Here is a 22,533-nt window from a genome sequence, read left to right on the forward strand (position 1 = left end):
TTGTCAGACTGGGCAAAACATAACTGTTTTATAGAGCTGTCCTAATAAGCATTTTTTTTCCAAAGTTTCACTCTTTCCAGGCTAGCTTCTTCTACCTACTTCCAGTCATTATGCTAAGCTAAAATGATAACCTCCTACCACCCACACATTGAGCAGTGGTATCAATTGTCTCTCTACAGATTAAAGATATTCAGATCAAATGAGATATAACATGTTAATCCGTGAGCTTTAAAGTTGCTGGAAGGCAGATTTTGTTTCCTTTGGACAGAGCCAGGCTAACTGTTTCCCCCTGTATTCAGTCTTTATGCTAAGCTAAGCTAAATGACTGATTGCTGAAGCTTCATATTTACAGTACTATTCCTTTAAACTGTCAAATGAACAGTTATGAGTGTGAATATGTGCAAAGACTTGACTCAGTTTTGTCTATGTGGTCCCACAGGAGAGATACGAGGCGGCTATCAAGAGGTCGACAAAGAAGACGTGGGCCGAGATACGCCAGCAGAGGTGGTCCTGGGCGGGCGGACTCAACCAGACCTCCCGCAGAGAAAGTGAGTTTCAAATGAACCCACAACCCCACGGACACTCATAGAAGCCCAACACAATGACAGGAGCATATCACATCCTCACCGGCAACGCTGCACAGACTGTGACTCACTCGTCCAACTGATGCAATTCAAGGAAATTCTTCTGAAGGGGTTTGCTGTCGTAAGGGCGGGGTACCAGAGGCAGATGACCTGCTCAGTAACTTATGATGTTAAACCTTTGTAATTCCTCAGTGAATGTCTGTTTTTAAGGTTTTGAGAACCAATTAAGGTAGCCGTCATGAACATGTTTCATTAGATAAGCAGTGTGATCAGTGTTTTTCAGAGAGCTGTGAGCTAATCTCCCTTTTCAGACTGTCCCGTTTTTGGTGTCAAACATGTGACGAGCTGCTTCTTTTGGACCCACGACCCTGAGGTCAAGACCAGTTTCTCTTCTTCAAAGTGTGAAAGATCCCGAATGTGTGTGAGAGCGTGTGTGTGTGTGATATTTTACGCTAAGAAAAAAGCAAAAAAAAAAAGAAAAAGCTTTTAAGTCGTTACCCTAAATGTGATTTCTAACTATACCACACCCTTCCCACACTTTCCTCCAATTTCCTCCCCATTTCCCGCAAGTCTGAATTCAGATTAGTCTCCTCCTAAATGTTAATGAGAAGCCAGTTTGACCTCAGAGAATGGTGAGTCCCTGCTCTCCTCCAGATCCAGACCGATGGAGTCTGCAGCCCCATCTCTCTTATCAGTCCTCAGCTGGGGCCGCCCGCACCCCGGCCGCCTTGTGAACAGTTGTTGTCTGTTGCGTTCTCTCCGGTGCAGGCAGATGCTCGGCCTCCACGGTCAACTTGCCGAGACAGGTGGACCCTGTCATTAACAACAGGCTGTCCAAGTCCTCTGCCACGCTCTGGAACTCCCCCAACAGAAGTAAGGACGACCCGACGTCAATGTCCACCAGGCTTCCTCCTCCCTCCCTTTCCCTTCCTATTCATCCCCCTTCACCCCCCCCCCCTCCTGTTACCCTAATCTGGTTTTTGGTTTTTCTTCTTTTATTATTATAACTGTCGTCTCTGGTGGCCTGCCTGCCTGCCTGTGCTTGGTGACTGGTCATTTACCACCTACTCCCTCCTCTTATCACGCTCTCGGTCTCGTATGCATCGTGGTTTTTGATTTCAGTTGGTGGTTTTGAGTCTCCTCTGCATTTTTGATCAGCCTCCCTTTCACATTGACATCACTGAGTCATATTCTGTGATATGTTTTGGTTTGTTTCATGGGTTTATAAGTTCACATCTTGTCATGACACCTTCTTTATTGGTTGTCCCTCTCCACTTTACTGTTGGTGGTTTGGTGTGGTGGTGGTATCGGTGGTGGATATCATAGTGTGACTGTTGCAAATGAAAGTAGAGCAACTAAATGCACATGCATTGTATTATATTTTTGTTTTATGTATTATGTTATGTAAATGTATAGCCTGTTGCCATAGAGATGAAGCTTATCTTGCTTGGTTAGTAATTTACAGCAACTTATTGCTGCCACCATGACTAAAAAATATTTGCTCAGTTACTTGTTATACGTGAAGTCTCCTTTTTACATTATAACAGGATATTTTTAATGTTGTGACATATTTTCTCATTATTACTACATACTTTTTATTTATTCTGCTTTTGTTGTTGTAACAACAACTCTAATTATCTTGTTATATCACAAACTAATTACACAAAAGCAACACGCCGTTAAAACAAGAAACTTTTCTCATCATAACATAGTAAGTTGGTATGTTGTGACAAACAAGACAAGAGTCTGCAGCCATGGTGCTAAATGCTAACATCAGCATGCTAACATGGTCACAATTACAATGCTAACATGCTGGTGGTATAATGTTTACCATGTTCACCATCTTAGTTTAGCATGTAAGCATGCAAATATGAGCTAATTAGCACAAAGTACAGCTGCGGCTGATGTGAATGTTTTACAGAGGGACTATGTAACGTTTGCTGAACTGAACACCAGTCACTGTCGTCACAAGCTACAATTGCAAGATAATGCTAAATGCTAAAATCTAGCGCAACAGTAGCACAAGTAGAAGAAGTGTCATAAAGTCAGCTAAATGACTCAGTAATGTCAGTTACTATCCAACAAAAACTCTGTTAAGTTGGCCACCTTAAGCTAGGCGACTGGCCATAGTACGTTAGTAAGGTTATAACAAAAAAAACAGTGTGTACTGAATTGAAAAAGGATGCGTTTTTATTGCTTATGAATTCATCATTTCATTTGGTCATAAATCAAAGTAGTGGTTCATCGTCTGGGGAACATGAATGTCTGTTCAATATTTCATCTATCAAATAGTTGTTGAGATATTTCAGTGGCGGACAGACAGACCTACATTGCCATCTATAGGGCCACACCACTAGCATAGCTAAAAACTTCCATATGTTGTTTCATATGAAGGTTTCTTGATATGACAAGATAAAGTGATATGTTGTTATAACAAGAAAAGTTTCTTGTAAGAGCAGAATAGTTTGATATGTAGTAAAAACGTGCAAAATCTTGTTATAACACGTCAAAACAAGAAACTTCTCACACTATTACAAGAAACTGATCAAACGTTTTCTTGTCATGATGGCAGCAATACGCGGCTGTGTTGTAATAAATATTTGAATGACTTGTTATCTCAAACTCATCTCATCAGACTCCTGAGTTTCCACATGTACATAAGCTGCACTGTCTTCATCTCAGATTCGCCACGCCTCATAACACGTGTCATAGATCGTATCACCCGCAGTGCAATCAGCAGTTCGGCTCAGGGCTCCACCGTCGCCACAGTGGAGAGTCAGATTTCGTGCTTGATCATTACTTATACAGATGCTCCGGGAACATGACAGGACAGTTCAGTGCTGAATCATATTTCAGAGCTAGTGTTTCTTCTGCCTCGGGAAATGCTCCGCACAGTGTACCAGTAATAGTGTGGTGGTGTGGGGTGGGTGACGTTTATAGATCCAGGCATCAATCTACCTTCAGGTGAACAGTCGATCACAAGGCAGCTGCTCAGCTCAGACTCCTCTTGCCGCATTGGAGAAAGACGAGGAGGAGGGGACACCACTGTTGCCAGGCAACAGGAGGTAGTCGGGTTATCAGTTAGTCATAAAACATGTTGTTAAAATGATCCGGCCAACGTACAGCAGAGGTGACTGCCTGTGCTGTTACATAAGAATGGCCAGTCTGTGATACGAGGAGTGTTTTTCAAGTAAAACATGTAAAAGACACCGTTGTCATTGCACTGTTATCATGTGTATGTGTGGTATGCGTTTGTAGGCGTCATGCATACCTGCGTGTATGTCAACAGAGTGAGACACTACAATAGAGCATTGAGAAGAAGCGGTACGCATTCTGAGCACAGCATGTCGTCAGCTGAAGTTTTTGTCACGACAGACAGCTGGACGAGCTGTCGTGTCTCTGCAGATCTCATGTTGAGATGGTGCATTCTGCGTCCATCTGTATGTTTCTGTCTCCTGTGCACTTTGTCTTTTCTGGTGTGTTTTGCTACTTCAAAGGAATAGTTCAATATTAAATATGAGGCTACAGCCAACAGACTGTTAGCTTAGCTTAGCTTAGCACAAAGACAGGAAATAGTATACTCAGTTTCAAGTAAAAGCCCTGCATGAAAAATCTTACTTAAGTAAATGTAATATTAGTAATTATTTTTATTAAAAGTAAACATACTTGTGCAGCTAAATTACTGCTGTCAGTGTTATTTTACCATATATATTCTGCTGTTAGATTATTATTACTGATGCATTAACATGTAAGAGGTAGTTGAGGTTCAACTCATTTTGACTATTTTATATACTGTTGTACTGTAGTTTTATCTGTAAAAACTGATCACATTTTAGAAACATATCATGTTTTGGATGTAAAATCTTAACCTGTAGCACAACTAGTCACTATGGGTGAAGTGAACAGTAAAATATTTAACTCCGAAATGTAGTGAAGTTTAACGATAAAGTAGCATAACATGGAAATACTAAAGCAAAGTACCTCAAAATGCAAAATATATTGAGTAAATATACCATGTTCGACTGCTGTCTGCAGGTCTAATGTTTAAATTATTTGAGGGAAAATGCTTCTGACGTAGTTGGATTTTAGAAAATGCTGCACTGCGGTATTTGAGTCTTTCTTTAAGTTACTGTTGAAGAAGTTTGAGCTTCGTGTGGAGAGTCAGAGCTCTCACTCTGCATCATTTGTCTCTTTCTTGAGGTTTTCTACTATTTGTCCCGTGCTTTGTAAAACTCATTCACAGGCATCTGTAGTTTCTAACAAATATTATCGGACTGATTTGATTCTGCTAGAATCAAAGATGGTGCTGACCTCTGACTAAAAGCAACTTTATTCTCTGACATTAAGTTTGCTTTACTCATGAGAGAATGATTTATTGGTGTGTGTGTGTGTGTGTGTGTGTGTGTGTGTGTGTGTGTGTGTGTGTGTGTGTGTTTTCCACCCGTCATTACAATGCATTTGATTATATTCTGCTGTTGTTGGTCATCATGTGTGCTGGACTTCCATCACATGACACTCAATAACAGTTAGATACACACTGAGTAATATCTGAATGGTATTACGGGCAGAGTCGTGTGTGTGCTGCTTATAGAACAAACAGCACTAATGTCATGCCGGGCCTTTGCACCGCATCGGGTTTGAGTGGGGTACAGCGAACAGCCACACTGGCTTTTTGTGTTTTTGAGCGGTAAGTAAAGAACATTAACTTGGGTTTGCACCTCTGTGTGTTGCTATCTAATGTCTGGTACTGTGTGTGACATGTAGGCTAAAGTTCAGCCATTCATCCTGTATGACTTCATCTTTGAGCGTCTTATTGGCAGACTGGAGTTTGAGTTGTACAAACACGTCCTAGACGCAGTAATAATCTCTCTGGATGAGTTAAACCTCAATGGGGGAGCTAAAAAATAAAAACAGACAGCTTAAAGGAAAACTAGGATATAGGACAACTTGGGTCTTGTTAGTCAATGTTATTTGGAAGAGAAAACTAAACCGAATGGTAAAATTCAAATTTCCTGGTTCAACCTTGACCCTCCATAAGTACCGAGTTTTCCCGTGCAACAAGGGATTATTAGCAACATTAATGGGGCTCTTATTTTCAGTTTTACGTCCATATCAAGTGGAAGCTAATCTGGTTTAAGTGTCTGCTTGTTTGCTACCTGTAAGATTCTCTGACTGCTCATGTTTGCTGCTCCGTTGGATCTACTTTCTAGCTACGCAGGAATGTCTTTTTATAATGTTAATGTCCTGGTTAAAGCTATGAAAATAAAACCGATGCGATAAACTTTAGTTTCCCTTTAAGACCCTTCAAATAGAACATGGGGTGTTGTGTCTTCAATAATACACATTAGTCTTGGAGTTCAAGTGGTTTAAAACTTTTGCTAGGTGACATTAATAATGAAAAAATGGTGAATGATTTATGTGCTAGGAACAAGACAATGATAGCTCACCACAACACTTAACTGTCAGACATATGTAGGTTCTTTCTTCATGACCGTAGTTACCATAATACCTCTTGAAGGCATCATTTCACTCAGCCACCCGCAGTCAAGCTAGACCTGCTAGCCTCTGATGTTAATTACCAATGTATGTGAGCTAGCTGGCTTTCCTGCTCACCTTCCTAAATCATCAAATATCAAAATGTGCTCACTTCTAAATATGACTCCGCCTACTGATGTCTAAACCAGCCAATGAGATTATTGATGCTTCCAGCGCCTCTAAGAAATGTTTCTATAACTGAGCGTGCATTCGCGTGCCGGAGGAAAGATCTTTCATTCATGTGCAGTTTTGTCAGAAAGATCAAACCCGGAGTAAAATAACTAAACTAAATAAACAGAAGTGACGAAAGTGTTTATTTACCTCTGACAAGACAAAGTTTTATCTGTTTTTTTTTTATTGTCATAACCTGGTGACATTTCCTCAGACCATCATCCTGCTTTGAGTCTACTACGTCTGAAGATATGAGGGTGATTTTTGTGTGCAAGCATCTACTGGACCTTCATGTGTGTGTGTGTGTGTGTGTGTGTGTGTGTGTGTGTGTGTGTGCGCTCTGACATTAACCCGACTCTGACGGCGCCCTCTTGTGTCAGCCCGCAGCCTGCGTCTGAGTCCGTGGGAGAGCCGGATCGTGGAGCGGCTCATGACGCCGACGCTGTCCTTCTTGGCCCGCAGTCGCAGCGCCGCCACGCTCCTCAACAACAGCGACTCTCGTGAGTGTGAGAACGTACCCACAATCCCCTTCTTCTGCCGGGAGGGAGGAATACTCTTTTGGTCACCTTTAGGTCCCTTTTTGGGACTTTTAAGAGAGGAAAAGACCATAACATTCAGTCATAACATATGTTTTGTTTCATTCTTTATTTTTTACCCTCTCTATCTTTCTCTTTCTATCTTTATCTCTATGTTTTTATATAAAACTGATATTTGGTTTGATTCAAAGAAACAGCAGTTGACAAAACAATCTCGCCCACAACGTCCATGTAGTAGCCGTTCTGGAGCTCATCAAACGACAAAGTTCACCCAGTTATCATGAAATTGTAACTAAGCACTTCTCGGCTTAAGTCCCTAAAATGTTCAGAAGAAAATGTAAATAGACCTTCTGGGGAGATTGTTTTCTCAACAACAACGAATCAATATTGATTAATCTGTCCATTTTTTGTTTGAGTAATTGTTGAGTCTAAAAATGCACATCCCAGTGCCCCAGAGGCCATCTTATGTATGTTCGACCAAACATCCCAAACACAAAAGAAATTCAACTCACAATATTATGAAAAAGAGAAAAGGAGTAAAATCTCATGTTTGAGAAGCTGCAACCAACATTCATCTCTTCCCCTCTCTCTTACTCTTTCTCTTCATGTATCTATGTTTTGATATGTGGTGTGATTGAAGAAAAGGCTGCCACCAAAATTATCTTCAATATCAGTTCATTTGTCAATTACGTGTTGGAAGAATGACAAAACGTAGTGAGAAAGGCACACCAAAGTTTCTCAGACCCCAAGTTGATGTCTTTAAAGTCTAAAACCCAAAGATATCCAATTTAGAGTGATTTAAGACAGAGAAAAGCTGCAAAATGTCACATTTGAGAAGCTGGAAGCGGCAAGTATTTGTTTTGTTTTTTTCTTTAAAAATGATAAATTATGAAAACAGTTGTGGAGTTGGTTTCTGAGAGGGGATGGGGTCATTGAGAAAGAATAAAGAATAAAGCTACAACAGGAAATAATGGATGACAATAAAAAGATAATTAAGCTTGTGAGTGAAATCAATAAGGTTCCATCACAAAAACAGTAAAATAAGTCGCCCCATCCTCAGCTGTCATTACTTTATCTGTCAGCGAGAGTCTGGTAGCGCGTTGTGGCCTCACTGAGAGACGTTTTATCACCTGCATGGTGTGTGTGTGTGTGTGTGTGTGTGTGTGTTGGGCCCTGACCCTGGCCTTGCCGCCGCTCTCTGCATGTTCATGTGTTACTCAGACTCTCACCACTGCTCCCGTTCAGCCTCTGCCAGCCCACTGAACACCTCCTCCCATCACCACCCGCACCAGAACGCCGCCGAGCGCTGGAGGGTCTCCTCCGCCAGCACGCCGGACATCACCCAGCGGCAGCGCCGACGAAACTCCACGCCGGTAGGCACACATACGAACACGATGACTCTCACAAACACATACTAGTGAACACACTGGATTTAAAGTAGTGGAAGTACCCATCTTTTTTCAACTTGATCTTTTGTGATGTTGTCCATCCTCTTTGGGGTCTTTCATGCCCAAAAACAGACCATCGTGACCATCACCTCTTTAAAACGGGACTGTTTGCTGCAGTAACACATTTGCCAACTTCAGACAATAAATGCAGTTCTTTAAAAAGTCATTTTAAAGAACCGTAATATATCATGTCAGGTGGAAAGATGTTTGTTTTATAATGTGATGTGGGAGACGCCTCTACAACACTTGTCAGGTGACGACACCGACATTTAACAAAATGCTTTTATCGACTGTTTCTTTAAGGTGGACAAAAAGAAGAAGGAGAAGAAAGACAAGGAGAGGGAGAACGAAAAAGAGAAGAGCGCCCTCACAAAAGTGCAGAAGAAGAGACAGACGACGTCACCCACAACCACGACCCAGAGATCCCGGCCAGAGACCAGGTTAGCGTCTGGAAACACAGACAGATCGCACAAACTGCCTTCTGCAGACCAAACTAGTAAAATGTTAAATTAATTCTATATTGAGGACTTAGTTAATGTTGGAGAGAGGCTGAGAGAGAGAGAGAGGGCGCTCGCGTGTCCTCGCGCTTCATCCCCGGAGCAGGTTAATGTCTAACAGATGGTCCAAGGTGCTATAATCTAAATAGTAAAAGAGACTCTGCTGGACGCCGTTCAGGGCAGTCTGCCAGCAGCAGGTCTGTTTGTGTGGAGCTCTCAGACAGAATGGGGTTTTCCTGACCGATGCCTCCCCCCTCCTCATGTTACCCCCCCACACACACACACACACACTGCCTACAGCCAAAGAATCATGGCGGCCGAATGTAGAGTTTCAGATAAAGTCCCTCATATCATCCACATGACCTAGTTATGGGCTTTATGTAGTTCACCAGGAACCTCATTACCTTTTCCTGCTCTGCTGTGAACTCACTCTCTCTTCTCTTTGACTCATATTTCACCTCCCTCTCTTCTCATCAGCACCCCGAAGCCCAAAAACAGACCCCCATCACCTGCCGCCCCCAAAAGTCGACCCTTGTCCCCCTTGGTGCCAGCGGCAGCCTCCAAGACCCCGACGGGCAAGAAGACGCCTCCTCCTCCTGGCACCAAGACCCGGCCCAAACGAGCCCAGACGCCCGCCAGGGTGCAGCCCCAGACGGTCACTGCGGTCGCCGTGGAAACAGGCCACGAACCCCAGCAGCCAGAGGAGGAGAAAAAGAGTGAGTGTGGTTACCATGGAGACGATGTCCAAGCCTCAAGGTGACCTGGAGGTTTTGGCTGACATTCGTGTTACTGTGTAAACGAACACACATGATTACTGCAGAGTGTGTGTGTGTGTGTGTGTGTGTGTGTGTGTGTGTGTCTACAGTCTGTCAAACCACAATTACGCTGGTTACATTTTGTGCCACAGCACCAGACTGCTGTGAAATAACGACAAAAACATCCTGCTCATGTGCACATCAAACGTTTTTGATTAATTATTCACAGTACACAGTTTCTGCTGAAAACCAACAGCCGTGTTGGAGACCGACACATTGAAAACCGTTCACACAGTTTCATGAAAAATCAGAGATAAATTCAAACTTCTCTCTCCGCAAAACATCCCTCAGGAACGTCTCGTCCTGCCAGTCCTCCACCGGTGTCTCCGTCCAAAACACCGGACAACCGGCTGCTCGTGTCACCTTCTTTTTAATGAGCATTTTTCGTCACAGTCCAGGTCGACGTGTGTCTGTGATCAACGAGATCATTCGGGTTACATTTCATAGTGTTCCCAGAAACAAAAGGGTTATTTTTCAAGCCCCGATTTATTTGTGGATCAGCAGTTTATGTCGCAATATGAAGATTAAGCAGGAAACTATTTCCTTCTCTGATCGTGAGCAAAATGTGATCGTCACATCCTCTAAAATGCCCTCCTATAAAGTATGATGTTCAGGGCGCACCTGCGTTCATTAAAATAGAGCTCTTTATATGATTTGGATAGATTAGCTTTACACAGCGGGCACTTAACTGGAAATTGTTAATTTATTAAAATGAAAATCCATGTTGAATCATAGCTACATAATAAATTATTTAAAAATGTATCATCTGGAAGTCTCTGGCTATTTTTAATCATCTTATTCTTCAGATGTTTTGTTATGTTCTTGGTAAACCAGGCGTTTGCTTCCGTACTGTTATGTTTTTAGACACATAAGCATTTACCTGTCGTCTCTTTGTCTTCTCTCCAATAGACTCCAGTAATGTTCCTGCAATCACGGTGTCCTCTGCACCCCTCACACCTCCTTCCCTCAGCCCGGCGGCCGTATCGGCGGCCTCTCCGGCTGTGCCGAGCGTAGAGCCGGTCGCCCCAGCCGCGTCGCCTGTTCCAGCCTCCACCAGTAATCCCGCCGCTGCCTCCACCCCGTCTGCGCCGGCCAGCAAGCCGTCAGCCGGCACCAACAACCCGGAGGAGGCTGCTCGCGTCTTGGCAGAGAAGCGCAGACAAGCCAGAGAGCAGCGGGAGAGGGAGGAGCAGGAGCGTCTGGAGCAGGAGCACAAGAACAGGTCCGACTTAATGTCAATATGAGTATCAGTCTGTTGTTGATGCAGAGTCAACGAAACGCCTTCTTATTCATCATTTAATGTCATTTAAATGTATCAACAGTGTGTGAAAGTTGCTTTATTTTTACTGCCACGAGACACCACATTAAAAATACAGAGCAGAAACACCTAACAACATGACGTAATCCAATAAAACAGTCCTGCAATAAAAAACACCTTATAAACTTGCATTGTGTTGCATCACATTGTAAGGTTATTGTGTGTCCCTCCCTAGCTGTTACCTTGCTACAATATTTTTAATTGGGTCCTTGATTTCCTTGGAAGATTCCTGGAAAGAGCTACGATATGTGGCAGTGAACCCCACAAACTGCTGATCTCTCTGTAAATATAATATAATATGATAGCGTGCAATACAGTGTGTAACGCCAGATGCATCTTTTCAGGATCCTCCGGGAGGAGGCGATGGCCCGGGAGGCTGAGGAGAGGAAGCGCAGAGAGGAGGAGGCTCGATTCATGGCCGAGCAGCAGCGTTTGCGGGACGAAGCCCAGCGAGCCGAAGAGGAGAAGGAGGCGCAGGAGAGAGCCAAAGCCGAGCAGGAGGAGAACGAGAGGCTGCAGAAACAGGTCGGTGGCCAGGAACCAAAGACCTTAAAACAGGAGCCGTCCAAAACATTTGCAGTCGCTGTTTTACTTACTTTACTTTTAATCTGCAAGGCATGTGAGTTTTCACTCATGCTCCATTTAACTGAATCCACTTGTGAATGAAACCAGTGTACTCACAAGTCCAGGAGGCAGAGAAATCACTGAATGAGGGTTTACATGAAGGTTTAGATGACGACATCATGACTGGTGATTCTTATCTAAAACTTACATCTCCGCCCGCTCCGTTATTCTCTACATCTTACAAGCAACATGTTATTCCTACACTTCTTCCACCCACGTGCACTAAAGACTACATATGGCACTATTACCTCTTGTAAATAATAATAATGTATGCACCTCTACTGCAGTACTTAGAGAAAAACAGCAAATATGAACATACACTGTTCCAAATTTAAACCCTAAATGAATGATAGTGCCGCTCTATAGCTGCTGTTTGCTAACATATTAACTTAAAATGCTTTTACTGTGATTTTTATGACTTGATGAGATCGTGAATAACATAATGCCTATATTTTATGCAATTTGGATCTGTATTAGACTCAAAACCTGCACAATTGTGACTGTAAATTCACTCTTCTACCAGGTCCAACACTTCATCAGAGACACATGATCATTTCTTGTGAGCTGTAAATACTGAACTGCACTGGAAACCCTCTAATTTTCCATTAACCAGCATGAATCCCAGTGATCCCCCACATGCAGTAAACCCACTTACCATCTGGGCAGATTAATGCATACGAGGATGCCTGAGCTGCTGGGTGTCGGTGGTGGTGGGGGTGGGGGGTTACTGTATGTGAGCCCAAACATCAGGCCCCGGTCTGACTCACTCACCCCCTGACTGTCTGGCATCTGGGCAGATTAAAGGAGGAGAATATGTGCTGCTGTCACGGACGATGTGTGTCATGCCCACCAGTCAGAGGCCCCTTGTCTGCCCGGGCAGATGCCAGCTGGTGACCTCCATAATGGTGATGATCGGAGGCTAAGGGAGCCATTGTGGTAGTGACAGGCCTGTGTTGCCTCCGTCTCGTACGCTTGGCTCTGCAGTGGGCTGATAGTCGGATAAGCAGCGTCAGTGTACGCCATGCTTGAAGCTATCAGCTCTGCTCGACTCCCCGTTTTCCCCTCAATCGGACCATTGTTCCACCCGCTCGCTCCAGACTGGAGAGGCCTCTTACTTTTGAAGCGTTGTCTCTCGGCTGTGGAAACAGTCTGAAAATGACCGCTTAAGATTTATGTCCTTAAAATCAAAACTAATGGTTGCAGTGAGAAGTCAGTGCGCTGTGGTTCAACGTGTGAAAGGGCAGATTTGAAAAACAGCAGGTTACAACACTTGACAAATGTGATTCATGCACACGTCATAATTTTTGTTTTTATTGCTGACTTTGACACATCTGGTCGGCTGGTGGTCAGTCTAAATACCCAGTGAAGCATGTAATGGAGTTACTCAGATAGTATCAACCTGGGCCTGAAGGCTGCAAGACAGACTGAGCATGTGCTGCCCCCTGGTGGTCAAGACCTGTTCCCCTGTACAAAAATAGGACTTTTGAGTACATGTTTTTGGGTTTTTTTGCCAGCGTCACATTCATGTTTTCTTTCTTCAGAGGGAGGAGGCTGAGGCCAAAGCCCGCGAGGAGGCCGAGCGTCAGCGCCTGGAGAGGGAGAAACACTTCCAGAAAGAAGAGCAGGAGCGACTGGAGAGGAAGAAGGTGAGGAGTTCAGACAGTCACACTCCAGTTCACCCTGGTGTTTCCTCCCCAGCAGCTAACTAACTGATATCTCTCTGTCTGATCCGCGCAGCGCCTCGAGGAGATCATGAAGAGGACTCGGAAAAGTGATGCAGGAGAAAAGGCCAGTGTGATTCCTTTTACACAGGCGTGAAGAAAATAAACTTCCTCTTGTCTTTTTTGAAATAACAAAAGTCTTTTTGTTCTTTATAATCACAGAAGGATGTCAAAGCGTCTCCACAGGTCAACGGCAAGGACACAGAGCTCAGTAAAGGTAATTGTCACCTTTTCACGGCAGTCTATGCCATATACGCACTCTGAAAAATCTAATCATTTAATTTATTTATTCAATAATGTTATCTTTCTAAAGCTGGAAACCTGCAGAGTCCCGTTGCGGCGGTCCTCAGCCCGTCACAGAGCGGGTCCGGCCCCGTTGTAAACGGCGTCCAGCCCGCCGCTCACCTGAACGGCGTCTCGGCCAACGGAGAGGCAGCCGACTTTGAGGAGATCATCCAGCTGAACAACAGCGGTAACCCGGCGCAGACTCAGAGCGGGCTGGTCAGCGAGCCCATCCTGGGGTTCGAGGGTGGAGAGCCCTTCCTCATGAAAACAGGCCCCATGAAGCCTCAGCATGTCGCAGGTACAGAGAAGAGACGCCAGACAAGACTGTGATCATACAGCAGAGTCAGGTTACATACAGGAAGCAGTGTATTAGGGTTACTTTTTGCTTAGAGTGGAGGGGAGGGGGGTCCAGATTTCAAACTTGACTCTGTCTAACGCCAAGACCCCACATCCAATCTTCAGGTCCAATCCTTCATCAGTGTTTTCTTTTCACATTGTTTCATTTAAAGGCCTCATCAAGTAAACAAGTATCCAGCATTTCACAAGAAAAATAGCAGAAAATAGGGAGAAGTCTGAAAAATGAACATCGTTTTCACCTTTAAAAAACAGTCTTTTATCTTGTTTTATCATGTGAATCATCTCGTGACCCCCTCATACTTATCTTAGGGATCACAAGTTGGGAGTCGTAGATCAAACAATTCATGTTTGTCACCCTTTACTGGAAGTTAGTTGGGCCAGTTAGAAATTCAAACATTCCTTCAAATGTAGAATCCCTAAAATGAAACGCCAGAGTGTCGAATTTCTATTAAAATGTGACCAGTTGTGTCTCAGATGTCAGTCTGACATTTAAAAATGTTTATTTTTTTATTTTAGGGCCAATTTATATATCCTGTAAGCTGAAATGTACATTTCAAGTCTTTTGGATGTAGAAGTTAAGCCATTAGAAATTATGTAAACCACTGTCCCAAGACAGTTTTATCATTTCTATTTTTCTTTATGGTGTGTACCAACAAACGGCTTTTTCCCCACCACGATCAAAAGCACATAAAAAACATCAAAATAAGTCTCTTTTTTTTTGTTTTTTGCCACATTCTGATTTTTATATACTGTTAAAAGATATATGATGGAAACAAGGCATGTGTACTTGTTGAAAAACTGCTGCAGCATCTTGGTAGTTACAATAACTGATGAATATTACAATATTACATATATATAATACATCTGTCGTTCATCTGGTATAGTTATAACGTGTAACGTGGGCTTTAAATGCCGACAAGAATAAAAACTTGATTCCACGTTTAACAAATATTACAGTTCTCTGTTTTTCTTCCCCTGCAGAGGTCCTGTGAGTCCCAACACATCCATGGAGACGCGCCTTATGTCTCTGCTTGAGCTATGAGATTCATGCCACGCCACAGCGGCTTATAAAAATAGTGTGCCAAACAAACAACGAACTGCGCTGAATTCACATCTACAGTAGAGGAAGAACGAGGAGGAGGAGGAGGAGGAGGAGGAGGAGGAGGAGGAGCATCAACAACTCTGCCTGCGAATAAAAAAAAAACAACAAAAACTCTCATCTGAAATATAAAAAAAAAAAATGCAACAAGTATTCTCTGTCTTCACCGCGTGTTATGGTGCAGCATTTGTCAAGTTTTACTGAAACGTCACATACAGATTTTATGGTGCACCTTAAAGATGACTGACTGTGTAACAAATTTTAGAAAATACAGTATAAAACCCTGGAAATACATAATATTTGACAATGGTTGTTATTATTACCGTCGTTACGATATTGTTATTGTTATCTTAAGTTGAACAGTGTGTGTGTGTGTGTGTGTGTGTGTGTGTGTGCGTGTGTGTGTGTGTTTGTTGTCTTGAATTATTGAGTTATTTAACATGGGGGAGCATTGTAAGGACTGGCCACAGACAGTGTATGTAAATGTATAATGAGCCCGGCTGCCTCGGCCTCCTGTTACAGGGGATCTGTGAAATAAAGCTTTATGAAAGGGACTCGGCTCTGTGTGTGTGTCCACCTGCGTCCAGTCATGTGGAGACATTAGAAAACATTAGAAAACATTAGATATCCTCATATTTTGTCCTATTAATCTTTACAGATTTTGTAATAAAGCTGCACAGTTACAGTATATCAACATACTGTATAAACACTACAAGGACATTAGACTGTGGTGAAAAGTAACTAAGTACTTTATTCAAGTACGGTACTTTACTCTTGAGTATTTCCATTTTATGATACTTAATACATTTATACTACTCCATGACATTTCAAGTAATCCACTTTTTACTCCACTACATTTATCTGAGATCATTAGTCACTTTTCATATTAATATCTGAAATAAAATACATAAAATTATATAAATAAAAGTTTACTCCCGAGTTTTGTAGCAAAACGTACTTAAAGTACTTAAAACTAGTTCCACCTCGAGCAGCTACAGCAGTAAAATGCTGCAATTTTATTTATAAAATTACACATTAATGAATCCATATTAACAATCTATCATATAATATGTAGTAATGTGCCATATACCATTTTCTACAGAACAAATACTTATGATACTTTAAGTACATTTTGCTAATGATATTTTTGTATTTTCTATGTTGTTGTTTTGGTACTTTGACTTCAGTCAAGGGTCTGAATACATGTCCACAGAGACCAGAAGGTGGCAGCACGGACTCCGAAGCACAAGTGATGATTTCAGTGAAATGCTGGAGAACATCATCAGTTACTTAAAGGGGTTCTCCAGCGATGAAGTATTCCACTTTCATGAAGTAAAGGGGAATAATGAGAGACAGATTAAAGAAGAATTATACAAATTTAAGCAACAGAGGCCGAGATAGTCTAACTTTTATCTTTTAAACTCCAAAACACCGGATCCTACTTTTCCCATGATGCAATTATCGCTTTGACCCTCATGTCCTCTTTCAAACTCAATGCGGCATTATTAATTAATGAATTAAGAACCCTGATGACATCTTCAGGGTTATTTTCTCAGACTCAGGCTGATACGATGATTAGCATCCGAGGGATGAGTACGTTTAACATTTAATTTGTAAAATCGATGCAGTTTTCTCAAGATTTACATGATTATACTTTTTAAAAATCACTTTTTTTCCAGTAGTAATGTGAATCCAAACAAATATTTCAAAATATATTTAGGAAACATAATGGAATGGCAATCTAATTTGATGAATAATTAGAAAACAATAGGAAGATTCTTGTTTATTTACTAAACTTTCTCACGCACATAAACAAACATAAACAAAAGACAAATATGAGAGTGGCGGTACCAAAAAATGCAAATAGGTTGTCAAATAGTTTTAATGCAAAACCAAATGAGCCGCAACACAAGTACTCAGATCTCGTATTTAAGTTAAAGTAGCAATACTGGTAAAGCTAGCTGGTAAAGGTGGAGCTAATTTCAACTACTTTATATACTGCTGGGTAGTTTAATCCATAATAATACCTCATAATTTATTAGTTGCTTCATATTTTGTATTAATAATGTGAGTCTGCAAACCAACTAAAGCTGTCAAATAAATGTAGAGAAGTAAAAAGTACCTCTGGATTGCAGTGGGGTAGATAAAGTAATATATATAATACAAATACTCAAGTAGAGTACAAGCACCTTAAAATTGTACTTGAGGAAATGTACTTAGTGTACAAGTGATTCAAAACAACTGCATTTTCTTTATTTCTGGCGTTTATTTTACAGTTTAGTCTCTGGGAAACAGGATTTTATGTATGAAAGAATAAAGATTTTAACAGCGTCTCGCTGTTTGAGTTTGTTTGTGGCTTTATGCTACACAGAGACGAGAACTGACCCCAGACAGCTCTGACACGTAGTCCAGCCAAAAGGATCAAAGGTGCCTGCATGAGATTCGCTGTCCACTTGCTATAACGCACTCTAGCAATCAAATATTAGAAGCCTTGTGGTCGCGCTCGTTTCCCTTCAGCTCTCGGTAACTTTGTCCTCAGACAGAAGTCTCATTGCTGCAGCGACCGGTCGGTTTCGGTCACAGTGCATCTGTCACAGGGTCGCTAGCATATCAACTGTCTAACAAAATACACTGGACCTTGTTTCACCGTGACCACGCTGCCATGTGGCACAGAGATGTGATTCTGGGGGGAGGACATGTTGTTTGTGTCTGTTTGCTCTGGATGGTGACTTTTTATCAGACTTTTTATTAGAAAGTTTCCTCCCCATACAGTGCAGCGCTGCATACAAGGAGTCCACACAGCGAATGATGAGACCTTGTTTACTTCTCTGTCTGAGTAGAATCGTGGTTCTATTATGTTCCATTGTTTGTCTGATCAGTGGACGTTCACATGGTAACGTTTCTCCGGTTTCACCCGAATGAAACAGGTGCAACACAGCAGTTTGATTTCTGAAATTATTATTTCTTTACTTATTGATGATGTTTGTTGGTCGTTCCGCCATTTTGGTCCAGACTGAAATATCTCAACAACTATTGGAGCGATTCACGTTCCCCAGAGGATGAATCCTACTGACTTTTGTGACCCCCGGACTTTTTATCTAGCGCCCCCCGCAGGTCAAACTTTTCATTTATCCAGTGAAATTTTCTCACCATCTATAGGATCGATTGGCTCAAACTTTTGTGCAGACATTCATGTTCCCCGGGGGATGAATCCTAATGACTTTGATGATCCTTTGACTTTTTATCTAGCACCACAGTGAGTTTTGAGTAAAATGTTGCGACATTTATGCTCCCCTCAGAATGAATTGTGATGTGAGGATGACAAATACATAATACTACTGACATTCCCATCAGCCTCAGCTTACTTTGTGTTTTGCGCTAATCTTAGCATGCTAACACGCTAAACTAAGATGATGAACATAGTGAACATCATACCTGTTAAGCATAAGTATGTTAGCATTTATCTCAAAGCACTGCTATGGCTAAACATAGCCTCACAGAGCTGCTAGCAAGGCTGCAAGATGACACGAGGACAGGGGGCAGTTAATAAACATTAATAGGTACAATAAAAGTCTTTCTAACACGTGGTTAACATTGTGAAACGGTCGTAGTTTGGTTTGCAGTTTAGGATCATGGTTTGGGTTCAAATAATAAGTCAGTGTTGACTTTTGGTTTCACACGGGACACGAGCAGCAGGTGAAAATCCTGTCTTTCTGTCAGAAAGGCTTGAAGGCAAACTTCTCCCACGTGCCCCCAGCAGGTCAGGTGTACATTAACTTTTTGAAATCAAGTGTCACCGCTCCTGCACACTGCATGTAAATCATTGATAGGCAACTTCCCAAGTCAAGGGACATTATTGAACATTTGGTATAAACAGAAATTCGGCACCTATCAACAGGCTGCAAGTTGAGTATCACTGCTGTAGACTCTTGCTAAAACTCAGCTCAGTATTATGAAACTTTAGTGGGACTCTTTGTCTTGTTTTTCTAATGCTTGAACTCGTATAATTATATGACCCTGTTGCGAATGCTTTTCCCTTGAAGTTCCTGGACAGTATGATTTTTGCATAACCACCCTGTGATGTGAGGTCATATACAGTATATATATATATATATATATATATACCCAGGCCTTTAGCTTCTTTGAGCTTCCTATACCAGAGATATCAACCTGACAGAAGTAAAGGGCTTCAGTGTGTCTTTATCTCTGTGAATGGGCAGATGCTGAGCATGAAGCGTGGCCACTACAGCTGCTTAGATTTACTAAAAGCGACAGGATTCACATTTCAAAACATATGTCACATGTCTGAGTGAATCAACCTGCTCATCCATCATTGCACCTTTGATCCGTCTGTGCACAAACACAACATCTACATTTACGTTGTCCTTTTAGAAACATATTAACGTGTGGAAGCAAACACATACTGTAACTCACAGATCATCACACGCGCTTTCCTCAAACACCATCATTGAGAAGGCTTCCAGAGAGTGAACTATTTATAATTGAGACGTGATTTCACCAAGTGGTCGTCACACAGTTGGTTGCAAGAGGCTGAGCTCGATCTTAACACCTTTCACTGAGGTTTCTGTCCACAAACGAGGAAGCAGAGACGTCTTGGTCCTCTCTGTTTCACGGCACTTTCACTCTCCCCTAAACGGTGAGCCTTTTCTCTCTCTCTCTCACATGTTTAGTGCTGATTTTTTTTTCATGCCTTGAAAGTATTTCTGAGCACTGCTGAGATCTCACTTTCTCTGAGAAAGTAGACATTGTAATTTGAGTTGTAGGTTTCAGTGTATTTCTATTCTTTATTTAACTAAATGAAGTACAATGATCCTGAGGACAAAATACCAGAGAGGGCTGACAGTCTTTTACAGCCTTTACAGCGCTTTTATTAGTGATTAAATGAAGATTTAATGAAAGTAAATTCAATGTCTTTTACCTTTGACACATTTTTGTGTCAAAGTTGGTTGAAAGAAATATAAAATATAATCAGGATGCTCAGGGAGAAACTCTAAAACACAGCAGAACTGAACTGTTCTCGTGATGAGACAGCATTTAAAATGATATATAAAACTATCGTAGCACTAAATAAAAGATGATATTTTGGAACTTTTGTGTGTTTTTAAGTTGTTCTTTTGCATCAATGATATTTTTGCTTGTTTGCTCTATTTCGAATGATGACACAAATGCTCCTCCGTGTGTCACAGTGAGTAAACACGCTACGATCCCTTTAATCTTACTGACTTTATTTCACTTTAATCTCATGACCTCACTGGTCAACGTTGTCCTCTGCCCCTCGGTATTCAAACCTCCAGTGAGACTATAAACAGCTCGTAACAGTGAGCGACATGTGTGCTCCCACATTGTGGCCAAAGGAGAGATTTGTCTGGGTTAATTTTAACTTTGGCACGTCCAAGTGTCCAACACCTGTGCTGCAAAGGAAAATGACAGTGAAGAGGAACTGTTTGCATATCTTTGTCGAAGGTCAACGAGGAGCGATTTGATTGCCGCGTGCCATGCAGAGCTGTGAGAATTCAAACCAGGTCTTTGTGCAGGCTGTGGACTATATGTCACATTATTATCGTGCATAATGAAGGACAGAAATTTGAGTTTAAGGCTCAGGAAATTATCTGAACTGTAGCGACACACTGGATTTTGTAAAGTAAAGCAACACATGCATCATCAAAAAAATGTACAAAATGTCTTGCTTTCTTTTAGGATGAAATTGTTGAAGTTAAAGTGACTTAATTTGCCTTTTACAGAGAGGTGCAGAGGACAACCACACTGGAAATATCAGTTGATGAAAGAAAGACAATACAAACGGTGAACAAAGGACACACAAGTCACACTTTATGTGAGAAATGAGAGAACAAAATGCAATTATGTACAATATATTCAGATATTCTTGAGCTGTAATTTAGCTCTATTACTACTTACTTAGCTCTATTAGTACCTATCCATATGGTGCAGAAAGTATGACATTGTTACACAGTATTGCCTTAAGACAGTGGATATGAAATATTACTGAACTATATTAACATATCATAGTGGTGCTACATGTATTAATATGTATTATTGGTCTCTCACCTGACTGAATGTCTACATACAAAAGAGATTAAAAGTGGTAGCAATAAGGACATAATGTCAAAAACTTAAACAACAGAATAAATGTTAATGCACTCCAGTTTAGCTGTTGAGGATTTCCTCTTCAGTGGGATTTAAAAGTTCCCTGAGGTGAACAGGTGGTGCACGAATCAACAAGAAGATACGTGTTGCAGGCTGAAAAGTCAGTGATTCAGTTTGTACTCTTATTTGAAATAGAATAAAATTACACATTCCTTATCTTTGATGTGACACTGACATTCATCTCATAGACAGCAATGACTAATCTCTTCCGGGGGAATACCACCAGCCAGAAGATTCTTATAACCCTGATATGAAAGAAGCCTTTGTGGCAGATCTGTCGTCCATTTTACTGCTAACTCTCATATCGCCAACAGAAAACGTGTCAGTGAGATGAGACAGAATATAACTTTAGTAACCAACTAAGTGTATTTGTGTTTGGCCAAAGCCAAGTGGCCTCATAGGGGTGCTCAGGGAGGAATCTGTCTCTGTGATAGCAGGCGTTATGAGGCTTTTAGTCTGATAAAAATAGTGCACAGCAGCACTACAAACAGACTTCAAGCTGAAAGACATGGGGGGGGGGGGGACATCTTCCTCCACAATAGTAACAAAAGAAAGAGAAATGTGTGAAAGGAGATTGTAAATAGTTTCTGGTGAAAGCTCTTTTGTTTCAATGATGTAATTTACCCCCAAAAGAACGGCCAGTGTGTCAGAGACGATCCTGATCTGCTGTAATTTTATTTGATGTATTGCTTTACATCTCTGTAAATGTGTCACTGCTAACCAGCCAACTAATTCTCAACTGCAGGATCATCTAAAAACCATATTGAAACAGCTTCCTCCATCAGAAAGCCAAGAAAGTGACACTGAAAATGTATTTTATGTTTACAAATTATCATCATAAGGACATGAAGAATGCACTCTAATGACCCAGTATATAAATAAATGTAAATTTGTGCATAGCACTATTAAAGAGTATAATGCGCAATTCTTTTTTAGATGAGGAAAACTTAGTTTCAAGTCTTGGAAAACGAATGAGAAACAATAATAAAAACAACAGATTCTGCTCAGTACAGCAGGAAATTCTTAACTGATTATTGGTTCACTGGCTGGCAATTTGTTTGGGAATATGAGAATATGTGCCATTAATACAACAATACCAACTGACATGATATGGATCTTAAGGTGGGTCATGCTTTATTACCAGACCAAAGTATTAAGTTATGTGTCCTTAACGCAAATGACAATTTCTTTTCTAATAGTACTGTATCCTATGTATGACACGTGAAGCTGTATTATGTAGGAATAAATAAAAAGGGGGGGAAGGGGGGGTTCATGGGGGCCTAGCAGCTGATTTTTGCCCCAGGGGCCCCAGGCAGATTAATCCAGCCATGTGCCTGTGCCACAGGTGGTACAGCGA

At 41.6% G+C, this 22,533-nt stretch overlaps 1 protein-coding gene across 3 annotated transcripts in view; it reads left to right on the plus strand.

Annotated features, from left to right (window-relative positions):
• map7d1b (MAP7 domain containing 1b) overlaps positions 1–15,032 on the plus strand; it is a 37,593-nt gene extending 22,561 nt beyond the window's left edge. The window contains exons 6-18 of one of the 3 annotated variants that reach the window (XM_070921710.1): positions 440–548; positions 1,353–1,457; positions 6,671–6,790; positions 8,048–8,199; positions 8,590–8,714; positions 9,249–9,487; positions 10,496–10,808; positions 11,249–11,429; positions 13,070–13,174; positions 13,266–13,316; positions 13,412–13,466; positions 13,563–13,832; positions 14,873–15,032. In XM_070921710.1, the coding sequence (XP_070777811.1) occupies positions 440–548; positions 1,353–1,457; positions 6,671–6,790; positions 8,048–8,199; positions 8,590–8,714; positions 9,249–9,487; positions 10,496–10,808; positions 11,249–11,429; positions 13,070–13,174; positions 13,266–13,316; positions 13,412–13,466; positions 13,563–13,832; positions 14,873–14,883 (1,836 nt within the window). In that variant the 3' untranslated portion in view covers positions 14,884–15,032. Of the gene's footprint in view, positions 1–439; positions 549–1,352; positions 1,458–6,670; positions 6,791–8,047; positions 8,200–8,577; positions 8,715–9,248; positions 9,488–10,495; positions 10,809–11,248; positions 11,430–13,069; positions 13,175–13,265; positions 13,317–13,411; positions 13,467–13,562; positions 13,833–14,872 lie in introns of all 3 variants that reach the window. The other 2 variants (XM_070921709.1, XM_070921711.1) reach the window with 2 other exon arrangements.
• The last annotated feature ends 7,501 nt before the right edge of the window (positions 15,033–22,533 follow it).

The sequence above is a fragment of the Enoplosus armatus genome, chromosome 16 (assembly GCF_043641665.1).
Source record: "Enoplosus armatus isolate fEnoArm2 chromosome 16, fEnoArm2.hap1, whole genome shotgun sequence".
Taxonomy (NCBI): domain Eukaryota; kingdom Metazoa; phylum Chordata; class Actinopteri; order Centrarchiformes; family Enoplosidae; genus Enoplosus; species Enoplosus armatus.